This window comes from Myxine glutinosa, chromosome 13 (genome assembly GCF_964187855.1).
Source record: "Myxine glutinosa chromosome 13, kmMyxGlut1.1, whole genome shotgun sequence".
Lineage (NCBI taxonomy): Eukaryota > Metazoa > Chordata > Myxini > Myxiniformes > Myxinidae > Myxine > Myxine glutinosa.
Genome location: NC_136273.1, coordinates 403491 through 421448, shown reverse-complemented (window position 1 = coordinate 421448; position 17958 = coordinate 403491). Strand labels below are relative to the sequence as shown.

The 17958-nt window shown below is 45.6% G+C and overlaps 1 protein-coding gene across 1 annotated transcript in view; it reads left to right on the top strand.

Annotated features, from left to right (window-relative positions):
- The window catches only part of LOC137414735 (rab GTPase-activating protein 1-like), a 370611-nt gene that overhangs the window by 32482 nt on the left and 320171 nt on the right, over positions 1-17958 (top strand). The window contains exons 4-5 of the mRNA XM_078766930.1: positions 2828-2999; positions 11402-11565. Of these exons, the coding sequence (XP_078623056.1) occupies positions 2828-2999; positions 11402-11565 (336 nt within the window). The remainder of the gene's footprint in view (positions 1-2827; positions 3000-11401; positions 11566-17958) is intronic.

The following is a 17958-nucleotide window of genomic DNA, read 5'->3' as shown; positions in this document are numbered from 1 at the left end:
AAGATAAGGCTCATTTTCTTAAACATTATCTTCTATATATTCTATATATAACATTGTGATATGAAAATAGTTTTCATATTTGTTGTAAATGTAGTTTAAACTCGTGGTTATGCGTTAGAGCGGTGTATTTTGTTAGCAGCGTCGTCTTCAAGGTTCTTTTTTTTTCTTTCTAATAAAGACATTCTGTCATTTTAAAACCACCAAAGTGTGTATTCGGTTTCCCCGTTTCATAAAATGTATCGTTTGATACGTATAATGCTTTAAAACTGTTTTTTTTTTTTTTTTTTTTTTTTTTACCTCAGAAGAGATATCAACATTAATACCTCGGCGAATGTTAATCGCGGTGTCAGTATTTGATGAACTTATAAAGACTTAGGTGAGTTATAAGTGTGACCAGCATGTGCACGGGATTCTTCCCAGAAGAATGAGTGGTCGCATTAGCTTGTACGACTTAAAATGAGCGAGTTTTGTTTTCACGTTTGGGCCAGTTTTACATGTTGTATCCCTAAGGAATGAAACGAACGTTTTTCAAGGCTTACAGTTTTATTTGAAGTCACACATGCCTCAAAATACACTCACTTATATAGAATTGAACGCTGAATCCGAAAATGTAAGTGAAATTGCCTTGTTTTTTTTTACATTATCTTGAAGTGCGGTGCTCCGCCACAATCTTCTATATATTCTAAATATATATCTGTGCAGTGTCTGTCTTGTCTTGTGTCGTCACTGAACTACTCCCTCAAACTTTTGTGAAATCGTACTATTCCAACCTGACCCACGGCGGGAGTATGCGCTCTACTGAGTGGCGTTCTAGTTTGTATGTATGTTTATATGCGACCAAAACGTCTTCCTCAAATAAAATTAACACCCTCTTAATTACGTATAGACTGCTGAGACCCCTCAGATCTTTGACGACCCTTTAAGTCCCCCAAGACACTTAATATCACAAAGACCCCTGAAGACCCAAAATACCCTGAAAGACCCAAAATACCACAAAGACCCAAAATACCCTTGAAGACCCTGAGGCTCAAAAAGACCCTGAAGACCCAAATGACTCCGAAGACCCAAAAGACCCTGAAGACCCAAAACACCCTGAAGACCCAAAAGACACCAAAGACCCCAAAGACCCAAAACACCCCAAAGACCCAATAGACCCCGAAGACCCAATAGTCTCCGAAGACCCTGAAGACCCAAAACACCCCAAAGACCCAAAATACCCTTAAAGGCCCAGAGGATCCAAAAGACCCTGAAGACCCAAATGGCACCTAAGACCCAAAAGAGTTTTGGTTGGAGAGGTTTTCTTTCATCAAAGAGCGAAGGTCCTGGAGGCTTTGCCTCAATCCTATCATCCGGCGAACTGCCCTGCCCTTTACATTATTTCGATTTAAGCGATGTTTTCCAGGAACGAATCTATGACGTGAATAGGAAAGTACCTCTGAGCTTAAACCAATTTTTGAGTTGGTCAGTTTTGTAGTTCAGCGATGTTGTCCAAAAGTTTAACGAGTGAAATTGGATGTGAGATCCTGCACAGAAGACTGGTAGGTCCTTTATCGGTTCACACGTTTGTACCTTGTTCAATTTCTTTTGAGGATTTTTGTTTTATTACATGTATGGAGTGTCCGTGCCATTCTTACAGTCGGAAGTCACGTGACCTCCTGATCCATAAACTACTGAAATCAATCCAAATTAGCAGTTTTCATTTAGGGTTAAAATTTGATTTTCAGCAATAATTTTCTTTTGTTCAACGCATCAAAAACGAAGGGAATTTCATATTACAATGACATATTGCAAGTAAACACAGATGAATGACTTCAAAGCGAAGAACGGTGACGACGCAACAGGCAGGTGAGTTTTGGGTAGATAAAGCAACGTGATTTATTTATTTGTTATTTATTATTTTATCCAAGAAATGCATCTGACACTTATTTATTTATATACCACTGAAGGAGCTGCGCTCCAACGCGAGTCGAAAGAATTGACGCGACCAAAGACGGAATTCGTCCGAGTTGCTTTATTGAAACAAAACAGCTCAGGTATTCTCAAAAGCCCGTTTATCGGGCAGCAATATATATACACATTTATGCCCGGGCGTTTGCCCGGGAAAACCGAGACCGGGCATGCCCGGGTGTCAAGGGCGAGTCCTGGAAAGGCGAGTCTGGACATGCCCGGGCGTCCTGGACGCGGCCTGGCAAGTCGAGGCTGGGCGTGCCCGAGCGCTCTGGGCGAGCCCTGGAAAGGCGAGAGCGGGCATGCCCGGACGCTCTGGGCGAGCCCTGGAAAGGCGAGTCTGGACATGCCCGGGCGTCCTGGACGCGGCCTGGCAAGTCGAGGCTGGGCGTGCCCGGGTGCTCTGGGCGAGCCCTGGAAAGGCGAGAGCGGGCATGCCCGGGAAAGACGAGACCGGGCGTGCCCGGGAGGTTCGGGCGTGCCCAGGAGAGGCGCGTCTGGGCCCGTCCGGACGAGCCCGGCATGGCGATCGCGCCCTGGCCGCGTCCTGGCAGGTGCAAGGCGATTGTGTACATTCAGCGGGAACCGCTACACCACCACAAATAATGCTGCCCTGCACATCTGATCCAGTTAAGTTTATACTTAGCACCCATGAAATCAATGTATCTGTGAATCTGACAATCCGGACAACATTTAACGCAAGGAGCTTAACGTAAGGATTTAAGTCACTGAAAATGAACTGGATTTGCTATCTGTCCCTGCCATGGCCATTTTGATGGATATGGCAGAAATAGGCCACCCCAAAAGGGTGCACAGAAACCAGACTACATGTTGGCTTTTTGTTTAACCAGTGCCAAATGTATGTCCCTGTTTGTGACAGGATTTTGGATGCAGATGGTGGTGAGATTTGCTCATTCCCGGTGCAGCGTATCTTATTCTGTACTCGTGGACATCATGGCACTCCAGAGAATGACTGCTTCAGTTTCACAGAGAATCATAACTCATCCGCCATCTTCCGCATACATACATTTCAGTGTACGGAGTTGCACGTGGTGAGTGTTTTTTTTTAAACACATATATGAAAGTAATGAAATTGCAAACTTTTTTCTGGTTCTTGCATAAAAATCATTTTTGAAAACCTACAATGGCCGCTGGGATTCACAATTCACGGTATTCGGTGAAATGGACATTGAACCAAAATTTCCAGGACTCTCATACTGCAAAACCATGAAAAGTGCGTGCACTTGGATTCAGCATGCACGTGTGTGCTACTACCACCCACAAAATGGGAGAACTTACAACTTTTTATTTTTCTACATTTCACCTTATCCCTCCTGGTATGTACCCCGGTTTAGAATAGGTACACCGTATCCCTGCGTGTCGTAAGAGGCGACTAAAAGGGTTGGCGTCAGGAAGGGCATCCGGCCATAAAAAAACTGCCTCAAAAAGGGAACCATGACAATTACATATGGGCAGGTACGTCCCGAAGTACCCCGTGGGGGACCTCACTCCCTCTCGTCAAAACTCAAGGTGGGGAACCCGATCGAAGCAAGGGAGGAAATCACTCCATTTATGACGACGAAACGTCTGATGCCCGACGTGGAGATCGGTTTCTGAGGTTTGGGACATGGAATGTAGGGACAATGACAGGGAGATCAGGAGAAGTGGTGGAAGTATTGGTCAGAAGAAGAGTGGACATATGTTGTGTGCAAGAGACGAGATGGAAGGGAAGTCGTGGGAGAATGGTGAAGGGTAGGTAGGGACAGAAATCCAAGTTTGTGTGGCAAGGGTGCCCAGTGTTGGTGTCCTGTTTTCTGAGGAGTTTGTAGACAGTGTGGTGAGTGTGACTAGAGTGAGTGATAGGTTGATGATGGTGAAAATGATGATTGGAAAGCTCTTGGTGAATGTCATCTCGGCGGGATATGCTCCGCAGGTTGGTCGGAGCAATGAAGAGAAGGACAAGTTCTGGTGTGCGATAGAGAAGCTGATGGAAAACGTGAAAGATAACGAAGTTGTTGTGGTAGGAGGAGACCTAAATGGACATGTGGGAAGGAGTATGAACGGTTTTGAGGGAGTTCATGGGGGTTACGGATATGGTGTGAGGAATGGAGAAGGTGAAAGGGTTTGATGATGGAGCGGATTTGTTGATTTGTAACACTCAGTTCCAGAAAGAGGATAATAACCTTGTTACGTACACGTCAGGTGGGTCGACGACAACCGTTGACTACCTGATGGTGCGAAGGCGAGATGGGGGGCACCTCCGGGACACAAAGGCTATCCCGGGGAGGAGGCTGTTTCACAGCACCACTTGGTTGTCTGCGACATAAGGGTGAAAGGTGCGAGGAGAGCTCGGCGGGTGAAGTACGATTTCCCTGCAGTAAAATCCTACGATAATTCACCAAAAGAACATGACATGAAAATTAAAAACGGCTGAACAGTATTTCATGCACATTTCATTGTGGAATTGAGGAAAATCCTGATGAATTACGAACCTGCTGCGAATTCTGCGAATGCGGAAGTGAACAGATTACGGCAATGAGCTGGTTTGATAATATCCCAATACAACCGTCATTTAAAACAGTATTTTGTTAAAGTATCAATTGATGATTGGAATTGAGTGAATACAATTACGATTTTGAATTTGTAATTGTGTTCACCCAACCGTACGGAACTTCACATCAGGATTTAAATATTTGTTTATGTCACGAATGTTGTTAAAAGTTTATTTTTTATGTTCATGCTATTTAATTTGTGATTGGAGTTATGCTGTTTGGAATGAAAAAAGAGATATCGAGTTCAAGTGAATGACGAAATGCAGTGACGGTTTCTACTTTCTAAACGTGAAATTCGCGGATCACCATATGCAGATTCACCCTTGACTGGGTATGAAAAAAAACATACCTGTTTGTTTGCGAACGGGTACGTTTTTCATGGAAGTCCTTCACGAACTTGCTGTCCATGTCTGACGTGTGACTGAAGGTGCTACAGGAATGTGCAATTTATTGTTTTCATGCTTTAGCATTCGCGGTTTCTGCATTGTCTGTTTGCTTCTGGCCTCCCACCCGTGCGTAGCACGGGTACCTCACTAGTAGAGAGTACCCAGTTTTAGGACCGGCAGAGAAGATAACTGAGAAGGAAGTTGAGGAAGCGATAAAAGCAATGAAGGGTAGAAAAGCGGGAGGGCCGACGGGAGTTGTGGGAGATATGTTAAAGGCAGCAGGAAGTTGGGGTGTGAAGAGAATGACAGAGATCTGTAATCTAGTGGTGAAAGAAGGCCGCATTCCAGTGGATTGGGAACTGAGTACCCTCGTCCCTCTATACAAGGGGAAAGGTGACCCTCTGGAGTGTGGCTCGTACCGAGCGATAAAGTTATTGGAGCATGGAATGAAGGTATTGGAAAGGGTGTTGGAGAGGAGGATAAGGAAGAAAGTGAAGATCGACGAAATGCAGTTTGGATTCATGCCAGGAAGAGGAACGACAGACGCGCTTTTCATTGTGAGGCAGTTGCAGGAGAAGTACATGGAGAAGAGGAAGAAGTTGTTTCTTGGGTTTGTTGATCTGGAGAAAGCATTCGATCGGGTTCCACGCAAAGTATTGACATGGGCATTGAGGAAGTTAGGAGTGGAGGAATGGTTGATCAGAGTAGTGATGGCAATGTACAAAAGAGTGCGCACAGCTGTAAGGACGAAGGACGGGAACAGTGGTGAGTTTGAGGTGAAGGTGGGAGTGCATCAGGGGTCGGTACTAAGTCCACTACTATTTGTAGCTGTGATGGAGGTGCTGGCTCAGAACGTAAAGGAGGGTTTACCGTGGGAGTTGTTGTATGCAGATGATCTGGTGTTGATTGCGGAAAGTATGGATGGACTGAAGGAAAAGATGAACACGTGGAAGGAATGTATGGAGACAAAAGGTCTGAAGGTGAATATCGGAAAGACGAAGGTGATGGCAAGTGGTAAAGCATGTGGTGAGGTGGAAAGAACTGGGAAGTGGCCGTGTGCTGTGTGTAGGAAGGGTGTCGGAGTGAACTCCATTCAGTGTACAATGTGCGCTGAGTGGGTTCATAAAAAATGTAGTGGTCTGAGAGGGTCATTAACCAGTGTGGCAGCTACATTCAAATGTAAGGTGTGCACAGAGGGAGCTGCAGATGGAGGAAATGTTGAGTTGGATCTTGGAGACGGCGTGAAGCTGGAAGGTGTGAAAACATTTTGCTACCTCGGAGACATGCTGAATGGAGAAGGTGGATCAGACTCGGCAACGGTTGCTCGAGTGAGATGTGCATGGAAGAAGTTTCGGGAACTGAGTGGCGTGCTGATGAGGAGGGGAGTGTCGTTGAAGCTGAAGGGAAAGGTTTATGCTGCATGTGTGAGAAGTGTTATGATTTATGGGAGCGAGACATGGGTAATGAATGTAGAGCAGCAACGAAGGTTGGAAAGGGTGGAAATGCGAATGGTTTGACGGATGTGCGGAGTATCGTTGAGAGAGAGAGGAAGACAAATGATGAATTGTGAAAGATGATGGGAATAGAGCCTGTGATTGATGTTGTGAAGAGGAACAGGTTGAGATGGTTTGGTCATGTGTTGAGGAAGGATGAAAGTGACTGGTTGAGAAGAGTGATGGAAATGAATGTCGAAGGAAGTAGAAGACAGGGAAGACCGAGAAAGACTTGGCTAAAGATGGTGGAAGAAGAAATGCGGGCAAGGGGGTTAACAAGGAGGGATGCAGAAAATAGGGCAAAATGGAGAAGATTGTCATGGGGACCGCAAGGCTAACCCCCGCTCTAGCAGGGAAAATGGCCTTTAAAATGCATGTTGTTGTTGTTGTTGTTGACAGTTATCCTGCCTCATACAGTGTATCCTTCCTCATACAGTATATATCCTGCCTCATACAGTATATCCTGATGGATGCTGTGAAGAGAAACAGTTTGAGATGGTTTGGTCATGTGTTGAGGAAGGATGAAAGTGACTGGTTGAGAAGAGTGATGGAAATGAATGTAGAAGGAAGTAGAGGACGGGGAAGACCGAGAAAGACTTGGCTAAAGATGGTCGAAGAAGAAATGCGGGCCAGGGGGTTAACAAGGGGAGATGCAGAAAATCGGGCAAAATGGAGAACATTGTCATGGGGACTGCAAGGCTAACCCCCGCTCTTGCAGGGAAAATGGCCTTTTAAAATGCCTGTTGTTTGTTGTATACAGTATATCCTGCCTCATACAGTATATTGTTACGGATTCGTCACTTCCATTGTTGTGGTTCTCATCCACTGTAAGCATTTTTGTTGCATGTACTACTATTGTTATCGTTTAGGTGAAATAGAGATATCTGTTTTCAAAAGGTAAAAAAAAGTTAATGTTTTAAAAAGAAACCGGAAACCGGATCGGGAACCGGACGAGGAACAAGAGGAAGAAGAGGTGGAGCAAGTGAGGTCGGAGAAGGAGCTGAGCTGCTTGGAGGTCTGGAGCAAACGCTGGCGAACGGGGGTCACTAGCGAACTTTGGGGTTTCCTGGGAAACGGATTCCTGCGACAGAGTTGTTATCGCTGTGACAGTTAAACCTGCGTGACAGGTTTTGCGGTTGATTCCGAAGAGAATCATTGGAGTGCTGTTACGTCTCGAGAACGGGCCGTTGGCCATTTTGCCTCGCGCCCGATTTCGCATCGCTCTAGGTTTTTCACCTCGCCCCAACCATTTCAACGCATCCAGTCGTTAGCCTGGTTTGCATGTGTAACGTGGATTTCGAGTGGGAATTTGTGGTTCGCCGTGTGGGGAGCCGTTGAACATCCATACCCGAAGGTGTGATTTCCCAGTCGCCTCTTGAGGACACCTTTGCCCGTCTTTGGCAGTGTGACTGTCAACCGAGCGGGATTCTGGTCTCGATACAACATCGTTCTGACGATCACTGGAGCGTGGATCGACTTTGGCTTGAAGCCAAATTGAGAATTTGACAAAGCCAGAGACATTGGGAATGTTATTTTCGCTCACTTGGAGCACAGTGAGTTATATTGTACGAAACTGATGGTATCATCATAGGAATGATATATTGGTTGTACAATTGATTAATATTGTTTTTGTGCTGTTATTCTTGTGTGACCTTAATACAACACTTGTTTGTTGGTAACAATTGGTGTGGTTTCACCATTGATCTTTGACACACAGAATAACACATCTTTCTGCCGTGACTCCTCTCGGGGCTCGGAGGTACACCGTGACCGGGGTTTTTTTTTTTTTTTTTTTTTTGTATACTGAATCGAGGCTCGTGAAAGAGCTAACATTTATTTCACAAACAAATCAACCAGACAAACAAAATATACAAAAAGAGGGAGCGGAAGACAAGATGGGGAGAGAAGGGGAAGCACACAACCACAACATTTGAGAGCAGGGAGAAGTGTGGGAGGGAGGGGGCTTGGGGGCAGGAGGCGTGGGAAGGGGGGGGGGCGGGTGGGAGAAGTATAAAACACAAGGGGACCTAAATTAGCGGGGGTAGAAAAGATCAAGGTTTTGGATGGGGGAGGATAAGAGATGGTGGTGAACAGCTGTTTTAAAGACCTGGAGGGTGGAGTGGAATTGAAGAGAGTGAGGGAGTTTGTTCCAGAGGCGGGAGAAAATAGGAATGAAGGAGTGAAGGTGAGCAGAAAGTCTTGATTTTGGCAGTTTTAACCATAAGAGGGTTGCAGGCAGATCTTGTGCGACCTGTAGGAATATTTGGGGGACAGAGCCCAGAGAGGGCTGGGGGGGCAAGGCCAGAGAGGAGTCGGTAGAAGACGGAAAGACCACCAACCTGCCTGCGGTGAGTGAGTGAAAGGCCCTTGGAGTTAGCTTCATCGTGGGAGATTCCAATGATTCTGAACGCTTTGGTTTCAACAGCGTGAAGACGGGCTAGGTGTGAGGCAGGAGCACCAGACCAGAGGGGAGAGCAGTATTCCATAGAGCTGCGGATGAAAGCCTTGTATTTGGTGAGGAGCTCAGGTGTGCCAAGGAAGGACTTCGCACGACGGAGGATGCCCAGTCGGCGACTGGCTTTGGAGGCCAGATTTGAAATGTGGTTTTCCCAGGAAAGATCATGGCAAATAGTGAGACCCAAAAGCTTGAGTGACACAACTTCTTGGAGAGGATTATTCAGAAAGTGGATGGGAGGGTTTTCCAGTCGGTCTTTTCGGAGAGACATCGTAAGAGTGTGAGATTTATCAGGATTGAAAGACATGTTCCATTTGTTTGCCCAGTCTGTGATTTTGTCCAGGTCTGCAGAGAGTGAGGAGGCTGCAGACTGCCGATCTGAGGGATGAGGAATGGAGCGACAGAGAGTAGAGTCGTCAGCAAAGAGATAGAGAGGATTTTCAAGAGAGTCAGAGAGATCATTGATGAAGTCCAGAAAAAGCACAGGGCCCAGAACACTACCTTGGGGAACTCCAGCCTGAACAGGAAGAGGAGATGAGAGAAACCCATTCAGGGCCACACGTTGACTACGACCAGAGAGGAAGTCCGCCAGCCATGCGTGGAGATTTCCATGGATACCAAAGGAGGAGAGTTTGGTGAGCAGAGCAGGGTGCCAGACCGTATCAAAAGCACGTGAAATGTCAAGGGAGACGGCTCTAATTTCCTGTTTGGCGTTGAGGACCTCCATCCATTGTTGAGAAAGCAGAAGCAGCATGTTCGGAGTAGAATGACCAGGTCTGAAACCAAATCCTTCCAGTATATCCTTCCTCATACAGTATATCCTGCCTCATACAGTATATCCTTTCTTGTACAGTATATCCTGCCTCATACGGTAGATCCTTCCTCATACTGTATATCCTGCCTCATACAGTATATCCTTCCTCATACAGGGTATCCTGCCTTATGCAGTATATCCTGCCTTATACAGTATATCCTTCCTCATACAGTACATCCTGCCTCATTTGGGGAGGAGCACGTAACAATATCCTTCCTCATACAGTATATCCTTCCTCATACAGTATATCCTTCCTCATACAGTATATCCTTCCTCATACAGTATATCCTTCCTCATACAGTATATCGTGCCTCATACAGTGTATCCTTCCTCATACAGTATATCCTTGCTCATACAGTATATCGTGCCTCATACAGTATATCCTTCCTCATACAGTATTCCTTCCTCATACAGTATATCCTTCCTCATACAGTATATCGTGCCTCATATAGTGTATCCTTCCTCATGCAGTATATCCTTCCTCATATGCAGTATATCCTTCCTCATGCAGTATGTCCTTCCTCATACAGTGTATCCTTCCTCATACAGTATATCATTCCTCTGACAGTTATCCTGCGTCATACAGTGTATCCTTCCTCATACAGTATATATCCTGCCTTATACAGTATATCCTGCCTCATACAGTATATCGTGCCTCATACAGTGTATCCTTCCTCATGCAGTATATCCTTCCTCATATGCAGTATATCCTTCCTCATGCAGTATGTCCTTCCTCATATAGTGTATCCTTCCTCATACAGTATATCATTCCTTTGACAGTTATCCTGCGTCATACAGTGTATCCTTCCTCATACAGTATATATCCTGCCTTATACAGTATATCCTGCCTCATACAGTATATCCTGCCTCATACAGTATATCCTGCCTCATACAGTATATCCTTCCTCATACAGTATATCCTTCCTCGTACAGTATATCCTGCCTCATACAGTATATCCTGCCTCATACAGTATATCCTTCCTCATACAGTATATCCTTCCTCGTACAGTATATATCCTGCCTTATACAGTATATCCTGCCTCATACAGTATATCCTTCCTCATACAGTATATCCTTCCTCGTACAGTATATCCTGCCTCATACAGTATATCCTGCCTCATACAGTGTATCCTTCCTCATACAGTATATATCCTGCCTTATACAGTATATCCTGCCTCATACAGTATATCCTGCCTCATACAGTATATCCTGCCTCATACAGTATATCCTTCCTCATACAGTATATCCTTCCTCGTACAGTATATCGTGCCTCATACAGTGTATCCTTCCTCATGCAGTGTATCCTTCCTCATATACAGTGTATCCTTCCTCATACAGTATATCCTGCCTCATACAGTATATCCTTCCTTGTACAGTATATCCTGCCTCATACGGTAGATCCTTCCTCATACTGTATATCCTGCCTCATACAGTCTATCCTTGCTCATACAGTGTATCCTGCCTTATACAGTATATCCTGCCTTATACAGTATATCCTTCCTCATACAGTACATCCTGCCTCATAAGTATATCCTGCCTCATACAGTGTATCCATCCTCATATACAGTGTATCCTTCCTCATATACAGTGTATCCTTCCTCATACAGTATATCCTGCCTCATACAGTATATCCTTCCTCATGCAGTATATCCTGCCTCGTACAGTGTATCCATCCTCATATACAGTGTATCCTTCCTCATGCAGTATATCCTTCCTTCTCCCCTTTCTCCTTTTTTTCTTTCACAACCATACAGGTTAGCCATTTGCTGCACAGCTTTGCAGATGCTTTTGAATTCCGCCCTCACGATGTGCAACGCCCCATTCAGTCTCTGGACCACAATGTCACTTGTAGCCATGATGTTTATACTTTCTGCGTCACCTTGGAAATCAGAGAGGACGATGGGAAGGGAAACTTCAGGTATGTTGCTATTGCCTTTCAGGAACCTGAAGTGAATGTTGGGTGACACGTTAGGTTAAAAGAGTAGGTTTGCTCATTTTAATCAACAATACATCGTCTACATCACAAACAGGTGAAGCAGATTGATGAACCCAGGTATTATTTTAATTTCAGTACTAAGTCTCCCGTTCTTCTCGAGGAAGGGGAGATATAGTTGTTTGTTTTTCCTTTCTTCTAACTTCTTCTTTCCAACAATTTACAATGACACAGCATTCTTTCATTTATGAGGTCATTTTCTTGAAATTTGAAATGGAGGTACCTTTATTGGTCCAATACACCAAGACCCTTTGGGGAGTGGGGAAGGAGGGGCGGGGGAGGTTCAGCCCCTCCCCCCATTCAGATTTAATGGATCAATGTTGACAGTAAAAATCGACACATTTTTCCTTTCCATCCCCTTGTACTTGACTCGGTAGAGATGAAAGTTGGTACAAAGGTGCTTTCACATAGGCCCTGTCAGGATGCAAATAAAAATTTGGGAATAGAATAGTTTTGGGGTTTAGTCAGGGGTCAGAGGCCAAAATAAGTCTCAAAATTATGGTTTTAGTCTCCCAAACATTTATATTTCAACCAATCCATACAAAGCCTCACACAAGAAATACCTTACCACAGCCACTACAGAACAAAGCAGGGAAGTAAACATTGGTCTGTAAATCAGGTGAGGATTTTTGGCATTGAACACTAAAGGCACACTTGAATGCGCATTACGCTTTAGGAAGAACGACCGTTACAAACTGTCTGGCCGGTAGGCCGTGCAAGCCATGCGGAGCCCTGGAGGAATGCGGAACGTTTCAGTGGCGACGGCCCGGAAAATGACCCCAGCCAAAAGCTGCGGGCCGATGGTGGGACCAGTCACTTGCTGAGAAGGCGGTCCCAGAGTTCACGAGAGCCACAACTGCTCCTGTACGCGGCAGAGTTGGAGTCAGACCTTGAAGAGAGGAGCATATCTCTCCTTCCCTCTGCTTGGCCGCCATATTCACCATAATACCTCGCCTCCACCGCATCGCTCCTGTCATTCGCAATCCAGAGCCACACCATCCCTGTGTGCCAGCAACCTGCACGCTAGGCTACTGGATCGAGCCTGTCACAAGTCCTCGTTTACTTCTGTGTTGTTCGAGTCCTGGTATTTGACGGCGCCATTAGTGGGTTAGGCCTTGTTTAGTTTTTGTATAAGATTTTCTTGTCTCTTGTGACTCCCAGATCTGGACCGTTTATTGATCGTCCTGTCCTTCCTTATTCCCTATATTTATGCTGTACGAAACTCCCTTTTAATTGTAAGAAGCGTATTCCCCTTTTCCTTCCTTCCCACGCAAACACTGCCAGGTTTGGCTTTATTGGGTGATCCTTGGATAATAGTAGTTAGAATTCATTGAACGCAGTACTATAATACCATTTTGTTCCTTTGCGAGGGGTCTCAAACCACCCAGCTCAGTCAGTCCATGTTAACGGAGGCCCTCTGACGCAAGTGTATTTGGTGGTGTGATGAGGCACCTTGGGGTGTCATGGAAACCTTTTTGGAAACTATGTTATGCTGACTTATTTATTCCCTCATTTTACAAATGGCATATTTTAGCTGATTACTAAACCTTGATGATGTGGCCACATGTCTTTTCTGGTGGCCTGAATGCCAAATCACTATTCAGGTTTGCTCAGAGTAATATTTTGCGAAGTTCAATAACCTCGATTAAGTGGCCACTCTTCAATACTTTTTGCATTCGCAAACATTTGGAATACAGCACTGTATTCATTTATTTATTTGTATACAAAGTCGAGGCTCGTGCAAGAGCTAACATGCACTGCCCTCTCTCCACCTCACCCCCAGGAGTACTTCTGGCTACGGCTTCCTCTCCGCTCCCACCTTTTGTTGATGTGTGTTTTGTACCGTCCTCCAAACAGTGATGACTCCATTTACATCTCGCTGTCTGACAACATGGACCAACTTCTGTCGTGTCATCCCAACTCTCTCTTCCTCATATGTGGCGACTTCAACTGTCATCATGCCAGCTGGCTGGGTGTGGTTTCATCTCTCACCAGCCATGGCACCTCAGCAAAGGACTTCTGCGACTCCCTGGGACTGACACAATCTGTCAATTTCTCGACCCAGATCTCAGTCAATGGAGTATCTTCTCCTCGAGACTTGGTTATGACAAACTTCCCTGCAATTATTCTGCTGCTCTTCTTCTGCTCCAATCGGTTCTTCTGATCATTTCCTTGTTAAAGTGGATATCTATCTGGCCATTCTCAGAGAGCCACCTCAGCGCCTACGAGTCTGGCATTTCACTCAGGCCGACTCGCATGGTTTTCAAGCAGCCATCAATCACCTGGACTGGTCTCCCATCTCTTCTGCCTCTGACATCAACTCTTCCTGGGAATTCTTCCAAAGTAAACTGCTCTCTCTCATGCACAAATTTATCCCATCTCGTCTTCACTTGTCATACCCTTCCTCCCGTCCATGGTACACTGAATCTTGTGGTGAGGCAGTTGCCCTGAAACAACTTGCCTTTGTCTCGTGGAAGGCTAATCCAACTGAAGGCAATCACATTTCCTTTCAGAAAACCCGGAACAAGTGTGTCTACCCTCAGCAGAGCCAGGAAAACAATATATATCTACTCTCAAGACTGAACTCTCAAACCTGTCTCCCTCTTCCAAATCCTGGTGGCGTCTGGTCAAATCTGTTTCTGGTGTTTGTTCCCCCTCAATCCCCTCCATCCCCATCAGCCCACGGGCCCTAAAATCCTGCTCTGCCACTCTATCTCACACTCTCTCTGTTCTCTTCACCCTCTCTTTTGCTCAAGGTCATCTGCCATCTGCTTGGAAATCAGCCAACATCACCCGCTTTACACAAAAAAGATGCTAAAACAGATCCTTGCAACTACAGACCAATCAGCCTGCTCCCAATTATCAGCAAGGTCATGGAATGAATCATCGCATCTGATATCAAATCCTTCCTCTTCACCAATGGCTTGATCTCGGATCATCAATTTCGATTCAGACCAGGTCATTCTACTCGACATGCTGCTTCTGTTGTCTCAACAATGGATGGAGGTCTTCAATGCCAAACAGGAAGTCAGAGCTGTCTCCCTTGACATATCACGTGCCTTCGATACGGTCTGGCACCCTGCTCTGCTCACCAAACTCTCCTCCTATGGTATCCATGGAAATCTCCATGCATGGCTTGCGGACTTCCTCTCTGGTCGTAGTCAACGTGTGGCCCTGAATGGATTTCTCTCATTTTCCCTTCTGTTCAGGCTGGAGTTCCCCAAGGTAGTGTTGTGGGCCCTGTGCTTTTTCTGGTGTTTTTTTTTTCTTTTTCTTTTTTCTTTTTTGTGCACTGAATCGAGGCTCGTGAAAAAGCTAACATTTACTTCACAAACAAATCAACCAGACAAACAAAATATATAAAAAAGGGAGCGGAAGACAAGATGGGGAGAGAAGGGGAAGCACACAACCACAACATTTGAGAGCAGGGAGATGTGTGTGAGGGAGAGGGCTTGGGGGGGGGGGGGGGGGGAGGAGGCGTGGGAAGGGGGGGGGTGGGGGTGGGAGAAGTATAAAATACAAGGACACCAAGGACTTCCAGGACAGAAGTTGGTATTTCAAAAGAGTGGAATTGGGGTGGAATTAGTGGGGGTAGAAAAGATCAAGGTTTTGGATGGGGGAAGATAAGAGATGGTGGTGAACAGCTGTTTTAAAGACCTGGAGGGTGGAGTGGGATTGAAGAGAGTGAGGGAGTTTGTTCCAGAGGGAGGAGAAAAGAGGAATGAAGGAGTGAAGGTGAGCAGCGAGTCTTGATTTTGGCAGTTTAACCATAAGAGGGTTGCTGGCAGATCTTGTGCGACCTGTAGGAATATTTGCGGGACAGAGCACAGAGAGAGCTGGGGGGGGGGGGTGGGGGGGTGGGCGGGGGGGGGGGCAAGGCCAGAGAGGAGTCGGTAGAAGACGGAAAGACCACCAACCTGCCTGCGGTGAGTGAGTGAGAGGCCCTTGGAGTTAGCTTCATCACGGGAGATTCCAATGATTCTGAACGCTTTGGTTTCAACAGCGTGAAGACGAGCTCGGTGTGAGGCAGGAGCACCAGCCCAGAGGGGAGAGCAGTATTCCATTGAGCTGCGGATGAAAGCCTTGTATGTGGTGAGGAGCTCAGGTGTGCCTAGGAAGGAAAGACTTTGCATGGCGGAGGATGCGCAGTCTGCGACTGGTTTTGGAGGCCAGCTTGGAAATGTGGTTTTCCCAGGAAAGATCATGGCAGATAGTGAGACCCAAAAGTGAGACCCAATAGTGAGACCTTGAGTGACAGAACTTCTTGGAGAGGATTATTCAGAAAGTGGATGGGAGGGTTGTCCAGTCGGTCTTTTTGGAGAGACATCGTAAGAGTGTGAGATTTGTCAGGATTGAAAGACATGTTCCACTTGTTTGCCCAGTCTGTGATTTTGTCCAGGTCTGCAGAGTGTGAGGAGGCTGCAGACTGCCGATCTGAGGGATGAAGAATGGAGCGACAGAGAGTAGAGTCTTCATCAATGATCTCTCCGGCTCTCTGGAAAATCCTCTCCATCTCTTTGCTGAGGACTCCACTCTCTGCCGCTCCATTCTTCATCCCTCAGATCGGCAGTCTGCAGCCTCCTCACTCTCTGCAGACCTGGACAAAATCACAGACTGGGCAAACAAGTGGAACATGTCTTTCAATCCTGACAAATTCCACACTCTCACGATGTCTCTTCGAAAAGACCGTCTGGAAAACCCTACCATCTACTTTCTCAACAATCTTCTCCAAGAAGTTCTATCACTCAAGGTCTCACTATTGGGTCTCACTTTTGGGTCTCACTATCTGCCATGATCTTTCCTGGGAAAACCACATTTCCAAGCTGGCCTCCAAAACCAGTCGCAGACTGCGCATCCTCCGCCATGCAAAGTCTTTCCTTCCTAGGCACACCTGAGCTACTCACCACTTACAAGGCTTTAATCCACAGCTCAATGGAATACTCTTCTCCCCTCTGGTCTGGTGCTCCTGCCTCACACCTAGCTCGGCTTCACGCTGTAGAAACCAAAGCTTTCACGATCATTGGAATCTCCCGTGATGAAGCTAACTCCGAGGGCCTTTCACTCACTCACGGCAGGAAGGTTGATGGTCTTTGTCTTCTACCGACTCCTCTCCCATGCATAATCACACATATACATGCATAACCACATGTGTTTGCTCCATTATAATAAAAAAAGACATCATTGAAACTTGAATACGTCTATTAATTACTTACTATTGAAACCTGACTACGTTGATTCATTTCATCCAATTAAAACCAGAGTACGTCTATTAATTACATGCTATTGAAACTTGAGTTCATCTATTAATTAATTAATTTAATTTTTAATAACATACCATTTAAATATGACTGAGTACATCCACTCAATATACATTATTGGAATAGAGTTCAGCACATCTATTAATTACATGCTATTAAAAGGTAACTACATCTCTTAATTACACTGAGTACATCTATTAATTACATGCTATTAAAAGGTAACTACATCTCTTAATTACACTGAGTACATCTATTAATTACATGCTATTGAAACATGATCACATGTCTGCGTCTTTTGGGTATTTGTGGTATTTTGGTGTCTTCTGGGTCTTTCTGGTTTTCATGGTATTTTGGGTCTTTGGGGTCTTTTTGGTCTTTTGGGTCTTTAAGGGTCTTCTGGGTGTTTTGGTTCTTCAAGGACTTTTGGATCCTCTGTGCCTTTAAGAGCATTTTGGGTCATCAGGGTGTTTTGGGTTTATGGGGTTTTTTGGATCCATGGGGTATGTTGGGTCTTTAAGGGTCTTTTGCATCTTTTGGATCTTTGGGGTGTTTTTGGTCTTCAGGGTCTATCAGGGTGTTTTGGGTCTTTTCGGGTGTTTTGGGTCTTCACGGTATTCTTCATTGTTTTTTGGGTCTTTTGGGTCTTCATGGTGTTTTGCATCTTTAGGGTATTTTGGGTCCTTTGGGTGTTTAAGGGTATTGGGGTGTTTTTTGGTCTTCGGGGTGTTTTTGGTCTTCGGGGTGTTTTGGTCTTCGGGTTGTTTTTGGTCTTCGGGGTGTTTTGGGTATTCGGGGGGTTTTGGGTATTCGGGGGGTTTTGGGTATTCGGCGGATTTTGGGTCTTTGGGGTGTTTTGGGTCTTTGGGGTCTTTTGGGGCTTCAGGGCCCTATGGGTCTTTAAAAGTCTTTTGGGTCTTCGGGGTATATGGAGTCTTTAAGGGTATTTTGGGTTTTTAGGGGTCTTGGTGGTCTTAAGGGTCTTGGGGAAGTTGAAGGGTCATTAAATCTCTGAGGGGTCTCAGCAGTCTAAAGGGTCAAAAGGTATATTCCAACAGTACGT